General features: G+C 40.3%; 1 protein-coding gene across 2 annotated transcripts in view; it reads right to left on the reverse strand.

Annotated features, from left to right (window-relative positions):
• The window catches only part of FSIP1 (fibrous sheath interacting protein 1), an 83,899-nt gene that overhangs the window by 45,821 nt on the left and 16,397 nt on the right, over positions 1-21,681 (reverse strand). For both annotated transcript variants that reach the window (XM_082240192.1, XM_082240191.1), the window contains exons 9-11: positions 21,144-21,254; positions 20,164-20,328; positions 10,373-10,507 (exon numbers count right to left, since the gene is read on the reverse strand). In XM_082240192.1, the coding sequence (XP_082096318.1) occupies positions 10,373-10,507; positions 20,164-20,328; positions 21,144-21,254 (411 nt within the window). The remainder of the gene's footprint in view (positions 1-10,372; positions 10,508-20,163; positions 20,329-21,143; positions 21,255-21,681) is intronic.

A 21,681-nucleotide genomic window follows, 5' to 3' on the forward strand; every position in this document is an offset into this window, starting at 1 on the left:
GAAGAAAACAACCTCTCTTTCCTTCCCCCATGTTCAAATTTTGGCCGTTCAAGTGATCAGATGTAATCAGACTTGATTAGTGCTCAGATAAATGGACTGAGATGCTAAAGAAATCCCCTAAGTTTAATTCTGGAAATATGAATGAAGGCACAGAAGTTACTTATTGCCTATCAGAAATGAATAATAGACTACCTGGGAAACAATTTTTTTAGCATTAGATTTGGGGTTTGCCCAGAGTGCAGAAACTGGCAGTTATGGCACCAGACTCTTCTTTTAGATGAACTTTACCCTCTTATCATTGAAAAGTAACTACTTTTGTAAAATAATTTAAGAGCTTCTTAGCAAAAGGTGTCGTGTTGATCCTAGGCACTAAAGTGAAACATACAACTTTTTTGCTGTAAATTTCTAACGTTTTATGGTTTGAAATACAATATAGTTTATTTATTTTCCTTTACACAAAATAGTATAGCCTAGAAACCTAAAATCCAAAATGTGTTTGATTTGACTCTGGTTTTGCTCAGAATGCTCTAATCAAACTCTGCTGGTGAAGACAAAAATAAGTATCAATTGTGTCTTGAACTACAACAAAAAGCTTAATCCCATCAAATATTACAAAGCCTGTTAAGAATAAAAAGAAGAAAGTCCCCCCTCCCCTACCCAGTTTAAGAACTAGTTACAATTCACTAAAGTAAAGACACACATAGTTTAAAGCATAAGAATGTATGCTGAAATATAATTAGCAGCTATGAATTAAACCTGGGCGGATTAAACCCATTCTTGGAATGCTATTATGGACAGTGTGTTGTGCAGAAATAATGATCCTTCTGTTTGCACTGCAGCTAAACAGCTTCAATTTACTTTTGACCAGTTTGAATGGAAAGAAAGGTCCAGCATTTCAAATTCTGGCCTTCTAAACTTAATTAGCCTGAATTATGCCTGTTTCACAGCACCGTATTGGCAATCTGGTTAGTGGCAGAAGGGATAAGGCTGTACCAGCCTCATTTAACTGCTTAATTTATATGGTAATTACAACACTACACCCAGAATAGTGTGCATCTGCCAAAACTGAAGGCCCCACAATAATAAAACTGACATGTGCTGTGATATTGTTGAAGTGCTGACTAAGAAACTTCTTTTATCGCCTCTTGCAGCTATAAAATGGTGTGCATGTTATTACTAGCAGGGTATTTTAACAGCCTTGCATATACAGCAATTATGTAACACATGCACAAAACAACAAGAGTTTCACATCACTTAATAAATCCTTGAGCTCCCCTTAGTTCCAACTCTCTCGCTGGCTGGATTTTATGGTCTGGTAGCTCCATCTGACCATCAGAATACTGGAGTACACACACCACAAAAGCAGTAGAAAAATCGCTAGAAACAATTGATTTGTATTTGCATTCGATCTAGTTGATGAATGGGACATGGTGAATATTTATGGGTTAACAAAAAGAACCTGCTCAGTGACTTTATCCTCTGTGCACCTGTGGCAAGTCACTACTCAAATGCATTAATTTATGTATTTTTAGAGTAGCTTTTAAAGCACCCCCAATCTCATAATTCTTGCAGAAGCCCTGAGATGGAATTAACTGCTGACAGCGAGGGCTTTCTCATTCACTTAAATGAAGGTGAGCTTCTTTGTTGTGCATTGAGTTTTCACTCTACTGAAGTGAACCAGAATGCTCATTTACACATGCATTTAAAAACTGCATCCAAACAGAGTTTCAAATGAGTACTGTGTGAAAACATCACAATAAATATTATCAGACTAGAGTAATACAGTGGTACCTCGGGTTACATACGCTTCAGGTTACATACGCTTCAGGTTACACACTCCGCTAACCCAGAAATAGTGCTTCAGGTTAAGAACTTTGCTTCAGGATAAGAACAGAAATTGGGTTCCAGTGGTGCGGCAGCAGCAGGAGGCCCCATTAGCTAAAGTGGTCTTCAGTGTTTGATTGGACCATTCACAAGGTCCAGTTAATTTTCAGGATAAGAAGAAGGCTGCTCGCCCATCCCGAATGCTGAGAGCTTGCATAAGTAAACCTTGTATACTACCACTGAGTTATAAATATGTAGAGAGTTATCATTAACAACCTAATATACTGCATTGTTATATGTGAATCAGTACGGAGAACCCTGGTAGTCTTGGCACAGCAAATACAAATAAAAAGATCTGAATAAGGGATTACTGTTTGTGTCTGTAACTTGCTTTTAGTTATTTCCATGAGTAAAGCAACATAATAATAATAATAATAATAATAATCAAATTCTGAGAAACCAGAGCTAATAAGTGCTAGAGATGATCTGAAGCCTTTACCATATTTACTGGCAGCAGGGTCAAAAATTGTGAATTTTACAATGTTAAAAGAATAGCTCAAGTTAGGCCTAATGTGGGAGATACATGTTTTAAAACATATTTGAAATTAATGCCTGGAATCCCAAGGAATATAATTGTCTCAGCTTTGCATGATAAATTGAGGCTGTTCTAAAATTCTTTTGGGAGCCTGCTTAAGATGCACCAGTTTCAGGCTCAGAACCCAATTAATAAAAGGGAAGTGTGTAAGAGTTCTAGAAATCAATCCAATTTAACTGACCTACCAGGTTAAAAGAACGTATTTTTATGCACTGCAGCATAAAGGCTCTGTTCAGTCATTTACAGAGCATGCATCCCTCCACTGAATAAAAATCTGATTGGAATTCTTCCCTGCCCCGTGCCTTGTGGAGGAGGAGGTAGAGGGAAAATAACAGCATCTTCCTTGTGCAACATGACTTAAGGTGCATAGTAGAAAAGAGGGACCAGTGCCTCAACTTCCTCTATGTGGAGATTGTTTCTGCCTGTTAAAAAGCCAAAGACAGACTAACATGGACACTGAATGATTTCCTTTCAAGACCAATTTCATTGGGGCGGGGGGTTAACATCTATTGCATATCTTCATACTGAAAGGAAAAAAGTCAACGGCCCAGTTAAACAACAACAAATTATAGCTTTCCTCTCCACTTTGAGAGGAAAAGATTTAAAGCTTCAATTCCAGTTTAGGAACAAACCACAATTGGTTGCACCTGAACTTGACAAACAGTGGTTTGCTCACTAAGTCAGGATATTTCCTGGGTTGATATATTGGGTGTTAAATAATGGATAACTAAAAAATTACTTGCCAAGTTCACACAAATTGCTGTTTACTCCTAACCAAGAATGAAGCCTTTAAATATTATATCTTCATATACAAAAGTAAGGGTGGAAGTGTGAACTTGTGCCTAGTCAATGTACTAAACAAATCATGTTTTAATTTTCATTTGTCTGAAGTGGGCCAACATGTAGTATATGATGACGGTAAGTAGCTTCAAAGCATCTGAATAAAATAATTGCTCAGAAGTTAACTTTTCTTTTCCCCTGATGAATGTTGTTTGTGGCAAAAAGGTATGTGTGGAATGTTTGGTTTTCATCCTAATAATTACTTCCAGGAGCAATGTGCCACCAATTTTATTCTCACATGGTTCTGGGTTCTACATAAAAAGAAAACACAGTACAGACTTACATAAGCAATTCTTGTTTATCACAGCTTTCTTACTAAAAACACATGGGATGACTCACACAACTCATCCTCCCAGCTCAGGCATATTCATGTCCATCATAAGAAACTCTACAGTGTCTTCACTAAGTCACCCAAAAAATGATTAAATTTGTATTTAAAGTTAAGAAAATAGTTGTGAGAAAGGGTTAGGTCCTGGAATGCAGAAATAAAAAGGTATAAAGGTACCCCTGACCGTTAGGTCCAGTCATGGACGACTCTGGGGTTGCACGCTCATCTCACTCTATAGGCTGAGGGAGCCGGCGTTTGTCTGCAGACAGCTTCTGGGTCATGTGGCCAGCACGACTAAGCCGCTTCTGGCGAACCAGAGCAGCACACGGAAACGCTGTTTACCTTCACACCGGAGCAGTACCTATTTATCTACTTGCACTTTGACGTGCTGTCGAACTGCTAGGTTGGCAGGAGCTGGGACTGAACAATGGGAGCTCACCCCGTTGCGGGGATTTGAACTGCTGACCTTCCAATCGGCAAGCCCTAGGCTCTGTGGTTTAGACCACAGCACCATCCGTGTCCCGGAATGCAGAAATACCAAATAATAATTTTAGAAATTAAAGGTACAAAACATGTTGTGGTCTTATGGCCGATGCTACAGAACTGCTACTGCTAAGAATCGACCAAGAAGAAAAGGTCTGTGCATACCTGCTGATGTGGAACAGGTAAAAGGTAAAGGAGCCCTGGACAGTTATGTCCAGTCAAAGGCGACTATGGGGTGTAGCCCTAATTTCGCTTCAGACTGAGGGAGCCGGCATTTGTCCACAGACAGCTTTCCAGGTCATGTGGCCAGCATGACTAAACTGCTACTGGCGCATGCTACCGTGACGAGTGCCAGAGCACACAAAAACGCTTTTTACCTTCCCGCCATAGCGGTACCTATTTATTTACTTGCTTTCGAACTGCTACTAGGTTGGCTGTGGAACAATGACCACAATTCAGGCATTATGCTATTAGCCTGCATAAGCCAATAATGTATGAGGCAAAAGAGATACATTGCATAGTCTATTAGGCTAGCTGGAAAGGAGCAAAATTACAGTTGAAGAATGGTATAATCATAATTATTATTCCCAATGACATAATGAAGAGCTTCACTAACGGACAGATAGCCTTCTAACTACCACAAAACAACAAATTTACAGGGAGGCGGTTAACTCTCCAAATAAAAGCACCATGTAAAACCCACAATGATGTCTGGAATGCTCAGTGACTGTCAACCGGGTGGTGAGAAACTGCCTCGGCTGTGAGGCATCAGCTTCACAAGAGTTATAATTTAAGTAGGCCCAGCTGTGCCTTCTCTCCCTCTCTTTTTCCTTCCCACCGTCCCCAAACTGAGTTGGTAGCAATGGCTTTCAGACCACACTCAGGGCCTGAGGCAGTTGCAGCTGGCTTAGCAGTGCAGTGACAGCAGGGCTTTGAAGCTTGGCTCAGGCCTGAAACTGCTGCGAGTGGCAGACAGCAAGAGAGGCATCTCAGCTTTCCAGCCTGGCCTGGGTGTGAAGTTGCTACCAGCCTCTTGGTTTTTCGCCTACCTCGTAGCAATTCGGCACAACTTTCCCAGTCTGGGCGGTTAGGCATTGGAATATGTGTCGTGTGTTGGTGGGCGGGGTTTGGTCATCACCTATCCTGCCCCTTGTAGGATATTCCATTAAAGGAATCCGGCGGTCGTGGATCCTGCCCGGTGCCCTGCCGGTGGCTAGGGCCATGGCATGACCCCCGGTGACATCAGGGCAAGCTTCCAGTTGTATTTGCATCAACAAGCTCCTCCCACTGTTTGCTGCACAGGTGGGGTCATGTATAGGTTGTTTTATCCAATGCCTAAGCCAATACCTCTCACATGCTATAGCCAATAAAGTTGTGGCCTTTTCAGCCCATTAACCTAATGTACTTGTGTCCTTGTCTCTTATTTACCACCACATGGGTTCAGGTCATCGACTCACAATTAGCAGACTAGCGGGCCACAATGGGGTTGCTTTCAAGCTCTGGGCAGCTGAGGAAGTTGAAGCTGTGCAGAGCTGCTGCTGACGTAGCTGCTTGGTAATGAAAGTTGGCTGCAGCACAGCAGAGGTGGTGGTTAGCATTGGTAAGTTACACCAAGATAGGGAAAGAGAGTGTTTGCTGTATCACATCTATTGTCAGTTGTGGCTGTTACCTGCATGTGCACCAATATGCACTGCATAGTATGTCCCACATATGTGTATGACTGTGGCTGGACTTCCTTTGAGTTATCTGTTCTGCATTTATTTGAGTATTTCTTGCTTTCTGAATAGCTTGAGACGTGGTTTGGACTTAAGGAATCAATGGAGGCTCCGACAGCCTTAGGCAAGTCATCTCATGGGCTTGGTGTTCCTCCCTTACAGCTACTTGGGAGTAACCCCCACTGAATATTTATTTCATTTTTTCCAATTTATGCACTGCCCTTCATCTGTAGATCTCAGGGCAGTTCACAGAATAAAAACACAAGATAAGCACACGAAAATGTAGTTAATATAGTGTAACTTTCTTCTTGATATGATTTCACTGTTAGAATCTTAGTAGCTCCAGTTGTGCAGTAGAATGTGGTAGCATGATTACTGACAGGAGTGAGCTCCTGTCAGCATACTATACCTCCGATTAAATATCAGCACAGGCTGCCTATTTGTTACCGGGCCAAGTTCAGTGTGTTATTATAGTAATATATAAACCCTTAACAGCTTTGCACAAGTTTACTTGAAGGATCGCCTTGCATCATATGTGCCAATTTGCCTCCTTCAATCTGCCATATAATGTTTGCTTCACATCTGTGAAGAATTGATCTTTGGCAGCAGCTCTGCTTTGGAACTCCCTGTGTTTAACATTAAGCAGGCACCTTTATTATGCAATTTTAGGCACCTGCAAAAAACCTTATTTTAGCAAGCCTACCCAGATACATAATTCAGTCATATATACTTGTTTTTAAAACTCTGTTGGTTTCTTCTGTATTTTATTGATAATTATTTTATGTTTGGGTATACCACTTAGGTTTTTTGATGAAGCCATTTATAACATTTCTTAAAATAAATAGTGTAGGGCTGATTTCAGTTGGTGGACTTAATGTTGCAGGCACAGCCCCATGGACCTAACCCTGCAATGCAAGATAAGTTCAGCCATTTCAGTTCAGCTGACCTGAGTGACCCAATTAAAATATTTGTAACAATTTCCAGAGTAGTTTCGGTATTTAATTTTTTTAGACATTCTTTGTAAGGAAATTCCTTTTCAACCATGTTCAGCAACAAGCCCTTAGAAGCCAATTATATTTCAAGCCCCTGACCCACCATCTATTGCCACATGCGTCCCTCTGGACCAAAGTGCTTGTCCACCCCAGATCTAAGCAACGGATTCTGCCACCGTATCCTGCACTTCCATACATTCTGTCTCTGTTTATCAGAGAGAGACATTATTTTCCAGTAACTGTCCTTGCTAAATCACTATTCCTATTTTGCTTTATTAAAATGCTGTTAGCGTGAATTGCAAGGGCTGCCAATCTTAAGGGTTAAACCCCTTCGCCATTATCTCTAGAAGTTAAATATCGGAGTGGATAATGGATGCATCTTGTTTCTATCTATGTAACTCTAGCTGCATGAACATTAAGGTATGTGAACATTTAAGTTTTGTAATGAATAGCCTTAAGGTTTTGCACACTAGGAAGACTAATTTTGGAGGGAAAGCAAGAAAAATAAAGCCATATCCAATATAAAGAAAAACAAAAAAAAGTCAACCCCAAAGATGCTCTGTTTGAATACTATTAAATAGGTTCCATTATTATAGTAAGATGGGGCTTACTTAATCGTATTACCACACATTTTTGTGCATCCAGCAGGTCATTCTGAACTGCTGATAATAAGTTTTAGAACAATTATGTTTTCGTAGCACTTATTTAATATAAAGATCAAACACCATATTAGCTGTATAAAAGAGCATTAAAGCTAACAATAAATTAATACAGCATACGGGAAAAGGAATCAAACCTTCAGCAACATGTACAGAGATGATCAGAAGGTGAAAACCAGGCCAAATGAGAAATGGCTTTTACAGTGGTGCCTCGCAAGACGAAATTAATCCGTTCCGCGAGTCTCTTCATCTAGCGGTTTTTTCGTCTTGCGAAGCAACCCTATTAGCAGATTAGCGCTATTAGCGGTTTAGCGGCTATTAAAGGCTTAGCGGCTATTAAAGGCTTAGCGGATTAGCGGCTAAAAGGCTATTAGCGTCTTAGCGGATTAGAAAAGGGGGGGGAGCGAAAAAAAACAGAACACTTGCAAGACGTTTTCGTCTTGCAAAGCAAGCCCATAGGGAAAATCGTCTTGCGAAGCAGCTCAAAAATGGAAAACCCTTTCATCTAGCGGGTTTTCCATCTTGCGAGGCACCACTGTACAAGCAGTTTCATCTGTGCAATGTTGGTGGATATGCATTAGAGCCCTACAGGCTGCGACTGACTTTCCATCTGGTTGATCCTGCAATTCATCCCCTTTTCTCACAATACAAATAAATGCCAACCTGACAAGGGGTTATGCATTAGTACAGGTGGCTTATTCATTTACCATTTAATAAGTGAAGAATAGTTTCTGCCCCTGTAAGGTCTTGTGGGCATCCTCTTAAGAGAAAAAATGTCTGGTATGCACAAGAGGGGGTATATACCATAGCAGATTCCAAGGAACTGCTTTGTACTAATCAGACCTCGGAACTGACCTGTTAACATTCATTGTATTTTAATGAACCAGTAGCCCAGTGCATTCCAAAGTCATTGCTTATTGGAGACCCAGCCACCAAACTGCAGATCCCCGTCCAGACTTGTATTCCCATAAATAGCAAGGGTCAGTGACCAAAAGGCAAAGGTCAATGGCAGAAAGGGATGTTGTAGACTGAGTTTATTTTCTTTAGCAGCTTACCAACTAACTTATTAAACTGAAGCTATAAAACTGACGTACGTTATTTTAACACCATCATTCCATTGACAAGGACAGTCATTTAAGTGAAGAGGCATCTTAGTTGTGGGGCATGCAAGTGACAAGTCTTGTAGCATGTTACAGGTCTAATTTTTATTAAAACCTTTGCTTTCATAGATTGAAGCCTATTTCATCAGATACACTGTGGAACTACTAACAAGAAAGCATTTGAAATATGTTTCCATCATATTTACAACATTTCCGGATTAGCTCTTCTTGAGAACTCTGTGTGTTGAATCATATATTTTTTGGTATAATATCCACATGGATTTTCAGCTCCAACATATTTTCTGCATCTGTGCCTTCACAGGAATTGTTCTAGGCAAAAGCATGGGTTGTGGGAGGGAAATAGGGCATCAGAAGAGGAACCAGGTTCATATGGATCATAACATGTACTTACTAGGAATATGAAAAGGCAATTTGTCAGAAATTATTTGAACTAAATTAAAACTGACTATTGGAGTAGTAAAGAAAGAAAATTTGCACATATGTGTAGGGGAAGGTTTGATTAGCCTCGTCTCTTTTAGTGCTTCAAGAAATGTTTAAATGAAGCACACAATGCAGGTGCAATACTACACCGCTGTTAAACTATGGAAGGGAGGCAATGTTTCAGTTCACTGCTTTCTGCTAATAAAAGGATATTAAAGCATTTAAAACATACTAGTGATACCTTGCTACATAATGTTTCTTTGGGGCAGGACGAGGTGTTTCTACCAACCGGCTTCTTACACACTAGAGGAGTGAGGGAGCCCTTGAAGGCTAAGTCTGCAATCATATTTATTCTTACCTGGGACTAAGTCCCTTTGAATTCTGTGGGGCTTACTTCTAAGTAGACATGTACAGAATTGCATTGTAAACCTCTTTTATTGCTGTGCAGCTTTACACTATGCGGGATTGGTTGGTTTAGTTGCAGTTATTTTTATACAGGGAACGGAACCATTGGTAGAATGAACATCTTCAGTCTGCCTAATGTGCAAACGCACAAACCTAAGGCTACTACAGCTCTAAGCTCCATAAAACATCTTCCCTAAGGGAGTAGAAACAAAAAAAAAATCCTGTTCCTCTCCTTTTAAAGGGTCAATAAGTTTGGTGGTCCTCTGGCCTGCTTTCTCCCTCACAGCCCCTTCCTTGCACAATTGTTATGGCAGCTATTATTGAAAACTCACACGATTGCAATTGGTGAAGCAGCCATGAGGAAGCGGTTTGATTAATTTTTTGACAGCAGGTGAGGACAGAGATGAAGTCAAAGAAGCATTTAGAATATATGTTGCATGTGCTGTTACTCCCCCCCCCCATGTGCCCTCCAAGAAAGGTGGAAAGTGATCAAGCACAAACATGCACAGTCTGGTTTCCACTTTTGAGGTGGCTCTCTCTTTTTTTGCCTCTCCCCCCCTTTTTTATTTGCCCATATTTTGTTTTTATTTGTACCTATGCAAACTTTGGGGTTCCCCTGAGCCTGCCTCTTGTGGGTGGGTGGTGCCATTTTGGCTACATCAGCATCAGCACACCGTGAACAAGGGAAATAGAGGGAATGATTTCTCTGTTTATTTGGAAAGCTGTCTTTTAGCATTAGACTTCATGGTATAATATAATTCAACCTGCACTCGTTTTATATGAACATAATGCAAGTTATGTAAATTCCCACCAGTTTATATAAGCAGTGAGAAAGCACTTGATCTTTATACAGATATTGTAATTGAGAAGCATCACTGTTATTTATCTATTTTGTAACACAGAATATTACCGAGAACACAAAATGAAACCTTTTGTCATTCTCTTCTTATTCTTGGTATCTAGCAAACTAGGAAACTTTAGAAGACTTACAGTCCCTTCCAGGTTTTTCAGCTGCTGGTCAATCTCCTTAAGCCGGTTATGCTGATCTCGTTCTTCTTTCGTGTCTCTTAAAACCTTTTCACCTGGAATTGTTTCCAGCTTTCTATTTGCATAAGCCAAAGAATCCTAACAGAAGCAAATAATAATGGAATCATTGACATGTAAAGCTGAAAAAGAAAGGGAGACCATCTAGACCAATCTACTAGGGCCCCCTCCATGCTAAATGTCGCTTACAGATTAATCTGTATCAGACAGATTATAGGATGTCATCAACAGTAGATTGTAGTAGTGACTATTGAGCTGAATAATATGCTTAATAAAACATAGACAGCTGGGCTCAAACAAATGAGTTGTGTTATGTATTCCTGTAAAAGGGAAAATTTACAAAGGTAAATTTGGCCTATGGGGAAACTCCAAATATAGCTATCAATAAGACCTTCAGAAAGATAGGGCATGTGAACCATGTTTCCATCCTCAGATAATAATACCCCACCTGATAGTCTTTCTCTAGTTGTGATTCTTACGTAGAAAAATTTAACGTATCTGAAGAAGGGGGTGAGGACTCTATCATACCCCCAATAGATCACCAATAGACACTTCTATCTACACCTAGGCTCTTCATAGGCTTTGCATACTGAAAAGCAGAATTAGACAGCCAGAATATAAATTCAGGAACTGTTCCTTTTCACTGTTTTCCAGAGGAGAAACAGAAATGTTATGACATTTCTTAACTGAAAACACTTTAGTAGGGAAACCTTTTCTGTAACAAAGGCTCCCTATTGCATGTGTACCTATAATGATATACATGCATGAACGATTAATCATGCTACAATTGATACACTGTATGTTAAACAGGTAAAATCCCCACATGTAATATCTTTCATGTAGCAATTCTCTGACAATTAAAGCTGAATGTAGGCATGTTAGGTTATCTGGAAGAGTAACAAAAATTCCTAATGAAAATAACATATTGATAAACTGCTGGTCATTTACTATAGAATATTGTTTAATACACTATAGCAGTGGTTTTCAACCAGTGTGCCGTGGCACCCTGGGGTGCTTTGAATGATGCTCAGGGGTGCCACAGACAATACTGGCCTCTGTCCCTCTTTCCTTCCCTCCTCCCTCTGATGCTCCCAAAGGCTTGCACAGCTGTTTGTGTGTGAATGGTGCCTCTGGGGCTGGCCAGGGGGTGCTTACCAGGCCTCTGGGGGCCAGTGTGAGGAGGCATCCCTCTTTGGGGCAGGGGGGCAGGTTAGAGACCAGCGGCGGCAGCTGTGGCTGCATAGAGGACTCCCAAGGAGAGGAGAGGAGGCTGAGGGAACAATCCACAAGGAAGGGTGTTTGAAAAGGGGAATGGGGCTGCCGGCTCTGCAGGCAAGGGGTGACCTAACTGGGCTCCTGAGCCCCACAGGGGTGCAGCAGAAAGAATGTAGTTGGTCAAGGGAGCCATGGACCCAAAATGGTTGAAAACCTCTGCACTAGACAAAGGTTTACTTTTAACCATGGGCTTTCAACTTCTATGAGCATTCCTGCATTTAATATCATCTGTACTACATGCTGCATACAAACCACCAATTTAATTTAAATCTTTTCAATATATTATATAGCATGAGAAAATCAACTTATTTTTATCTGTTAGATGATCAGGAATGGAAACAGGAAGAAGAGACAAAGGATAGTATTATTCACCACTGGAATGAAAGTTTCTACAAAGTCCAGCTTCTTATTTTCCACCCTGCTCACTTGCTGCTATGACATCACTTACTTACTGAGCCTAAAGCAACTGAGTTAATATTTGGCAAATATGAATGATCAAAAAGTTACATTTGGCTACACATAATAAGAAACGAGATGTCTTTTTAAAAATTGCCAAAATAAAACCGTCCAGATTTTAATTAAAGCCACATACTTATGACATAAAGCAAACTTCTTCCCCAAAATATAGTGCATGTTAAGCCAAAATATCAACTGGAATTAAAAGTGGCTAGATTTAATGAACAACAGAATAGAAGCCGCTGGTAGACTTTTCTCTGTAGCACAAGTAAAGGCTCTGTCAACAGATATGCCAGTGAGGTCACTGCTTTCCACAAACCTCTGGGGAGCCACCATTCCTTTGTCAAAACAAATACTTGCTTATCTAACTAATCAGTCAGCCCTGCAAATGCCTTCTGCTAAAAATAAATGCATATATAATAGCCTACATCCTAAGAACTGCAGATAGCCAAGCCTAAAGACTGGAGGACCCTCAGAAATGGAGTGGAATGTAGGATGTCATCTGTAGATGGAGGGAATTGCCAAAAATCACATGTCCCCTTCAGCAAGCAGAAGTGTCTTTCTGTTCAAACTAGACACCTTTTGATCCAAGCAGAATTCTGCCCTTAAAAGTACTTCTGCACAACCTGATCCTATGCAAGCCTAGTAAGAATTAAGTCTAACTGGATTCAGTTGAGCTTACTCCCATGGAAATGTGCATGGCTACTCTGTTCGCAGACATCTGGGCTTTCGTTTAAGGATACCATACAGTGATGGAAAATAAAACTGGACAGAGAGCACAAGGAGAGAAAAAACTAAGCTGTTACCCAATGTTTTTGAGCTTGCTCTTCTGTTTGATAGATGTCACATTTTCTAAGCTTTGGTTGCACTATATTTTGTTTATCTGGGAAAATGCAACCACTGTTATAGTAATTATGGTGCAAATTGTGATTACACAAGTGCCATAGGCACTTATGGGATGTAATTAAAGACTCATGGCTTCCTCGCCATGCTCACACCATTGTAGAGTTTTAAAACACTTTTTAAGTTCCAATAGCAGCAAGGCTTATCATGCCTTGAACAGCCATTTCAGAAACATTTGCTTAAATATTTTATTTATTTTCAGGTTGTGGAGATCCACTATTCATCCACACCCTATAAAATAAATTGTGGATAGCATTGTGACTATTCCCACCACCACCACCAGACTCTCTCCTGCCCATTACTCACAGACATGATATCACTCTTCTGGCACAAGATACAAGCCTGTGAGAGTAGCACACTAATCATTAAATGCAGTCGGGGCACCCATTTTATCATGTGGAAAAGCTCAGACTTACAGATAGCTGTCTGGTTGCACAGAGCTGGCATTAGCTCTATGTAGTTCCTTTTAAATCCTTATTTTAATCTGCTTGTTAACATCTAACATCTACTACTGTAATGCAAACCATGTGGCAATGCCAGTAATGGCAGTTTTTCTAAGAGCCAAATGCCATGCCAAAAGGTTTAGTTCAACCGCCCTCCAGTCAAATGTAGCATGATGGCATCTGAAAGCACTGATTAATCACACATACAGGTTGTTTTAATGTTGTAAAAAAAATACATTTAGATAAAACCATAAAAATACCAATCAAGAATGTTTGCTGGTGTACCCACTCTCTGTTAACAAAGGGATGGGTTTCACAATAGCATTTATCAGTACAGTGGTACCTCGGGTTAAGAACTTAATTCGTTCTGGAGGTCCATTTTTAACCTGAAACTGTTATTAACCTGAGACACCACTTTAGCTAATGGGGCCTCCCGCTGCTGCCACACCATTTCTGTTCTCATCCAGAAGCAAAGTTCTTAACCTGAGGTACTATTTCTGGGTTAGTAGAGTCTGTAAGCTGAAGCGTCTGTAACCTGAGGTACCACTGTAGTAGTAAAAGTTAAAGGTACCCCTGCCCGTCAGGGCCAGTCGTGACCGACTCTAGGGTTGCGCGCTCATCTCGCTCAAGAGGCCGAGAGCCAGCGCTGTCCGCAGACACTTGCAGGTCACGTGGCCAGCGTGACGAAGCTGCTCTGGCGAGCTGGCACCAGCGCCGCACACGGAAACACCGTTTACCTTCCCGCTATAAAGCGGTCCCTATTTATCTACTTGCACTTAGGGGTGCTTTCGAACTGCTAGGTGGGCAGGAGCTGGGACCGAACGAAGCTGAGCACCAGATTTTTGAATTATATTTTAAGATAAACCCTAAACACTGGCATGCCTATTATAGTACTATAAAACACATGCATTGTAATACATTATTATATATCATCATATATATTAGTAGCAAATTCATTATCTGAGTGTCCTTATGTTGCCAGATCAACACCACCTAGATACAAGAGATAGTATCAGCAAGCTTGGAGAAATACCAATGTTTGCAGGAAATTAATAATAATAACAATAGTAGGGTGAAGGACATAAAATGGGGGACAGGGGTGGAGGACCAAAACAACCCAATGAAACGTGAGCATGTTAATTATTGGAAGAAAGAAGTATAAATCAACTATTGGAGGAGTCAGGGGATAGAAAAATCAGTAACATACATGAAATGGGAAACCTCCAACCCTCAGACCAAATCTTGGCCTGCCAGGAGGTAAAATTTGGCCTACAAGGCATTAAAAAATAAAATAAAATATGGCTACCTGCCAATCAACTGACAGCACTCTGATGGGAGGGTGACATCAGCTAATGGGCAGGGGGCAGGGTTTAATTTTGTGTTGGTAGTGCATGCCAGTTCCCCTGCTGGGAGCAGGTACATGCAGCCAAAGCAGTAGGATTTAACCCCTGTTCATCAGCTGATGAGGGCTTTTAATCCTTCCTCATCAGCTAGGGAGTGGGGGTTAGATCCCACTGCTTTGTCTATGCATGCCTGTTCCCCTGCTGGGAACAGGTGTGCTCAGCCAAAGCACAATGCAGGGTATTTGAAAGCCAGGCATCCACAGGAATAGAGAGGCTTAACCTAACCTTCAACTTCCTTCTGTTAAGAATGGAAACCATCTTCATGAAGGGATTCTGCATCACAGATTACTCGTCCTTCCACAGCAGTGCCAGTCATTCACAAAACTCTGCATTGCCAAGTGTTCAGTATAGGGCACTCCTTAGCATTGAAACAGAACTCCTAAGTCTGCAATTCTATTGTGCATAACCTTTCTCCTTAAAAAAAGAAAGGAATTCAACTGAGCTAATACTTAAGAGCTCAAACTAAATAAATAATTAAACCAAATTAAGAGACAAGCATAGCTATAATGATTTAATTAAATCTGGCATACGGGGGGGGGGAATGCTTGAGAGAGAAAGAAGGCTTTGATTACGCCAATTTCCTAAATGAAAAACAATACAATCATGGAAAAGAGTTGTGGATCCAACTTTCCTGTAACAGCCAAGATGAAATACTCCTATACAAACTTATTAAAACCATTTGTTAAGGATTAAGGACACACAAATATAGAATTCCTATATTCTTCAAATATAGTAACAAGTAGTAGGAACCAAATCTCTAAGCTGTTGATGATTACATTTTTGCACATAATGAAACATTAGCTTGGGAATTTGCTTTGAAATTATCATTAAACACAGTCCTTGGCAGACAAAAATCTGGAGCAAATAACATGAGAATAAATAACTGAAGTTCATTCCGGCTAAGTGGAAATACAAACAGATGGTTAAGTCTACAACTATTTCAGATTACTCGCCAAATCTTTAGGGGGGGGGGACCAACCACAACAAACTAGTTTTGAAGGAAGTCAACTGAAACAATTGGCCCAATTATGCACTTTATAGGTGTTGCAGCTCACTCTGATACATGCTAGGTGTAAGCTACCACGCACTCGTTTTGCTTGATAGGTAACTAGTCACGGGTTTCATATGCAGCATAAATTATACAGAAAATTGCATTTTAGGTTTGGACCACAACAGAGCAGAAAATGAGCTTAGTAAACATCAGAAGTATTACTACTTCCTTGTGCCAACCGATATCAAAGCAAAATAGGGCCAGTGAAAAACAAGCATGCTTGAGAGATCCTTCAGTTTTGCAGAAGTACAACAAAAAGGTTGAGGGACTCACCAAACGGGGACCCCCCCCCCCACGCCAAAAAAATACCCATGAGGCTAAATTATGCTCAGTGAGATGCCCAGAGGTCACACGATGCTGAGCATTAGCTGGAAGAGAAAGCTAGAAAACAGGGTAGAGCGTGAATTGGCCTGCTTTAGTTCCTATGATAGTTATGATAGCACAGTGCTTCAATATAGATTGGGGGTAGGGGGCTACATTGCACAGCTAAAAGTCATGCTACCGTAACTGTTTAGTTGAATACCTCCCAGAAGTAGGTGTGGCTGGCTGACTAGTACTCTGAATAGCCGCTACTGGGAATGGGGGGGCAGGGTATACTGCAACATTTTGTTTTGGGTCCGAAGTTTTTCCAAACTACTACTACTAAAATCAATTAAAATTGACTGCTATTTTTAGTAGCATCACTATATACAGTGGTACCTCGGGTTACATACGCTTTAGGTTACATACGCTTCAGGTTACAGACTCCGCTAACCCAGAAATAGTACCTCGGGTTCAGAACTTTGCTTCAGGATGAGAACAGAAATCGTGCTCTGGTGGCGCGGCAGCAGCAGGAGGCCCCATTAGCTAAAGTGGTGCTTCAGGTTAAGAACAGTTTCAGGTTAAGTACGGACCTCTGGAACAAATTAAGTACTTAACCTGAGGTACCACTGTACAATGCTTTACAGAGTAACATGGAGACAGGTATCTGCCAAGAAGCTTAAAATGTTGACAGTAAGCAAGAAAACAGAAGGAAGTGTGGAAACAGAGGTTAACTGATTATTGTGTGCAACTGCAGCACATACGCTTTATTTCAGTGAGGAATTGGCTTCACAGTAAAGGTTGGTTTTGAAGAAGCATTTCAAGAGAGAACGAGAAGTGGCATCATGTCAAGTTTCAAACTATTAAGGGCAGCAATAATTGAGCAAGGTAGTTTAAGGGAACAGGAGACTTCAGAAAGACAGAGTAGGGCAAGGCTATGAAGAACTTTGAAAGTAAATGCAACTAGTTTGTGTTAGATGCAAAGGAAGGCATTGCAAGGAAGGATCTGAGAAGGTGCATCACATAAACCAGTTAACAAGAGAGGAAATATGAGTGCAGAGTGCTTCACAGAAATGAGAAAATTCACTGTGAAGAAAAATAATGAAGAAGATATGAAAAATAATATGAGAGAGCTATGGAGGAAGTGTGAAAACAACCCTGTTTTGCTCAAGGATAATCCTTCTTTTAAAAAAACAACAACACCTGCCTGTAGTAGGGTGCTTTAGGTTGGCCTTAACATTACGAAGAAGCGGGTAAAGGAGTACAAATCAATTGCACCAATTCTTTCTCAATTTATTTTAAATATTTCTTAGCCACTTTCCTGTTAAAACAATATCCAAAGTGAGTCTGCATTCCGATTCTTTGGAATGCATGCACTGGCCCTTAGTCATAAGATAGTATTTCTCTCTGCTCCTTGATAAATGCTTGCCAGGAAACAAAACACTGGGAGTATCGCGCCATTTCACAAGTTGTCCAGTAACAACAGTTAAGTGGAGGCAGTGCTAGAAATTTCAAGATTGAGCCGCCGATTTTTTCACTCCCATCTTCTTCCTATTCCTCTCTCCATGGTTGAGGAGTTCCATACTTAAGATTCTCTGATTATCCTTGCCAATGCCATCCTGAGATATCAAGGTATTGTGCAAGGTGTTCGTTAAAGATTGTTTCCATGATACTTTTAGGCCAATATTCCCAATGCAGCAAAGAAAGGTTTAAAATATGAAGACCAATAAAAGAACACTCTACAACAGTAAAGTATTCTTATTGCAGTTAATTAAGATGGATGAAGGTTTCTACACAAAGTTGGCACAGCTATATAAAAGCTAGTTATCAGAATAAAGATACTATTTCTGACAGTTAAAAAAAAAACAGACTGTCAGGTGCAAAAGAAAAGAAGGGTTCTGCACCTTTCACATTTGTTTAGAAAGACTGGATTTCTAAAAGTTGTCCCATCCTTTTATAAAAAGCTGCACATGCTCTAATTCCCTTTTCTACACAACTCTTGAAAGACAAGGACCCTCTCCTCCTTTGCATTTGGTGGCATATTCCCCAAGCATATGTTCCAGAGTGCCAGGTACATAAACTCTGTTGCAGTAAAAACAAGAGCCTTGTGGCACTTTAAAGGCTAGCCAATTTATTATGGCATGAGCTTAAGCTTCTGAGTTCACTTGAAGACATGCATGAAATGTTATCTTCAGTTGACAGGGATAACCACAAATACAAAAATAAGTAGAGAGAGAAAATAAGATGGTGAGACCATCATGACAAAGAAAAGTGAAGCTGCATCCAGCCTGGGTGGCTTTTCCTCTGATAATGGCCTTGTCTGTACTCCTACAGCAAATGTATTTTCCGTCACTAGTTCTGAGCAGCAAAAGCATTCAACACACGCAATCTATGGACAGTAATTTATGCTAAAAAGATTGGCTAAAGTTTAAAGATTGCTGGCAAATATTTACTTCTTCTACAACCTACCTGTTGCACCAGAAAACATAGTTTGCACTGATGTATCTAATGACAACATTGTATTTCACTGTGCAAAAATATAGTTTGATTGCACATAATGGTATGAACACACTCATAAACTATGATGGACTACAGCTCTGACAATCCTAAACACATTATTGCAAATACCTCCTATTCTGACATTTGAAGCCTACTCTGAACTGCGTTCCTTTAATTAGCCTTCTAAACTAATGTCTCCTGTTTCTCCAAAAATAAGGCATTTTCCCATAAAACTGATCTGGCTCAATGCCCAGGAAGGATAATAATCAGTCCTGGGCCAGTGACAGCTTTGAGGTCCACAGGCTCCCTGGGAGCACAGCAGAATTAGGCTCTTGCTTTCAGGCCTATTCCAAGACATTAGAATAATATGAGGAAACTTCCTTTGATTATTGTTCTGCTGTTTTTCTGCCAAATGATGATAGTGTGTGAAAGTCAAGCACCCTAGAAGTTTGCATTAACCTTTTGTTCATTTTATACTCCCTCAGAAGTCTTACTGACCTTGATGGTTTCACAAAACAGTTTTCTGTTATATTACAAGGAGAGCATAATTTTACATAAACATTGCATAGATGCTCCAGAGCTCAATAGCTTGCAGAGAGAAATATAGGCATGGGAGCTAAGCATTGGTTTCCAAATATGACCCAGTGCACTGCTATAGGGCTGGTTCACACAAAACGCTAAATCTTTGTTTAACACTACATGCACAGCTTCAGGTGAGCTAAAACTAACTTACTGGAAGCCTGCAGTTGTGCTCATACTAGGTTTGGTACAAGGAACTGAGAATAAATGTCACCAACCATCACAATTTCTATGATAAGAATACAAACCTCACCAACTGTGAGATAAGCATTTCTACCTCTTGAATTCTTCTGCTGCTCAGATTTTAATCCCCTCCCTTTCACTCAATGGTCTGCCTTTACCACTCTGCTGACCTTGCTGTAGTAGCAGCAGCAGCAGCAGCAGCAGAATAGAGGTATCTCCCCTCAGTTACAGCAATGACCAAGGTGCCAGAAAAACTGAGAAATGTAAAACAATATTTCTCAGTGCTCCTGCCATAGCAGCATCAGGCACTGGGGAAGGAGCAGAAAGATCCGTCCTTCACTTCAGCCCAAACAGCAAGGTGAATATGCAGATAGATGGGTGGTAGCAAGAGGAGTTTCAGAACAGTGGGTGGGATGGAATTGGTTTTGGGGGTCTCACAAACATTCGTAAAACAGCTGGGTCTGACTGCATGTCCCAACTGGGAATGTAATGGGTTCAATATATCTTAGATTGGCTCAAGAAGGATAAGCTGACAGGGATTCAAGGAAAACAGGAAGCAATTCACTAGAATTAAAGCATCTCCAAATTCCCATGTTAAGCAATGGCTAGTGAGCATTTAAAGGTATATTCCAAGTCGCACTGTACCTGATAAATCTGTTTAGAGACTATTGAACAGGAGTTCTGATCGGCAGATAAATTTCCATCAGAGATTACTAGTTTGAGTTTGGCATTGATTTCAGTGAGGTGATGGTATTCCAATGGCTCAGGTGTGTAACCTTCACCTGGTGCTAGCATTGTAGTTGCTTCTTCCTAGAAAAAGGAATAACAAATTAGTCACACTATCTGGGCATATAAACTAGGACCGAATAAACGCTGCCATGTTATTTTTAAGAGAAAAAGATTCTCCTCAGCACAAATAAATGCAGATCTGATACGAAACCATGTGTGTTAAAATTTTAGTTCATCAAGTAACATCTCATAACTTTTTATAAAAATACTGATTATGCATAACTTGCATAAAGGATGGGGCAGTGCTTTTTTCTAGGGAAAGAAGGTACTGGTACTGCTCAGCAGCAAGGGGGTTGGAGGGGATGCACTCTGCACCTGTTCAGAGGCACCCTGCATCACGGCTTAGGTGCCGACAAGCAGGCCGACCATAAGAGGTCCACAAGTTTTGAGAACGGTTTTGCAAGGTCACCAGAAGAATGCTGATTACTGGCAGACTAGAGGCTCTTATTCCTAAGAGTGCTTGGGGAAATACTAATTATTTTAAATTTCATTATAAAGCAAAGAGGAGACAAATCCCAATATATTAGGTACTTATGTACAAGTAAGATAAATAAAATTACTTTCTTCTTGTAGCCACTTTTGTAGCAAAAAAACCAAACAAACAAATCACTATTTAACTCTCACTACCCAGTACTCAGAAAATGTCAGTGTGCACTTGGGCAAAGCAGTAGTGCTTTCATGTTACCAATAAGCATCCACACAGATGCAAGGTTCCACTCCATGTAAAATTTTATGCCACCACTGAAAACCAAAGAAGAATCCAGATCTGCACTAATCCTCTGAAATGGAGAGTACACACTACTGTTTTGGACCAACCTGGATGAATATCTGTGTACCTGAGTTACTTGAAGTTCACTATTCTCATCTTCAGTATCTTTCAGCAATTCTGACAGCCTCTTCTTATCTTCCTCTGGCATAACTACTTGGTTAACTGAATCCTTGGCCAGCTGAATAAAGAAAGTAATTTGGAAGCCTGAAGCCACTGAAGACTGATGACGGAACGATGAGCTTTTAACCTCCATTATGGTATTATAGTCTTTTATTATGTTTATATCTTTTATATTTCCATTTTTATTACAGTATTACAGTTATGAATGAAAATAAAATAAAATAAAAATAATTTAAAAATAAAAATAAAATAAAGTCCAGCTGCTGCTAGCAAGCCACCCACTGCAATATATGATAAAAAATGTGGTAGATTATGGAGAATACTTTGAAAACTTCACATTTTTTATACAGAAGGATATGTATCAACAAATCCACCTGAAAGGACAAGTGGGTTGCAGATAATATTATCAGGTGAAAAACTTTGCACAAATAATGGCTGACCTCAATGCCCAAACAACCTATAAACAACCAGACAACCCATAAGTG

The sequence above is a fragment of the Podarcis vaucheri genome (assembly GCF_965113315.1).
Source record: "Podarcis vaucheri genome assembly, chromosome: 1".
NCBI lineage: Eukaryota > Metazoa > Chordata > Lepidosauria > Squamata > Lacertidae > Podarcis > Podarcis vaucheri.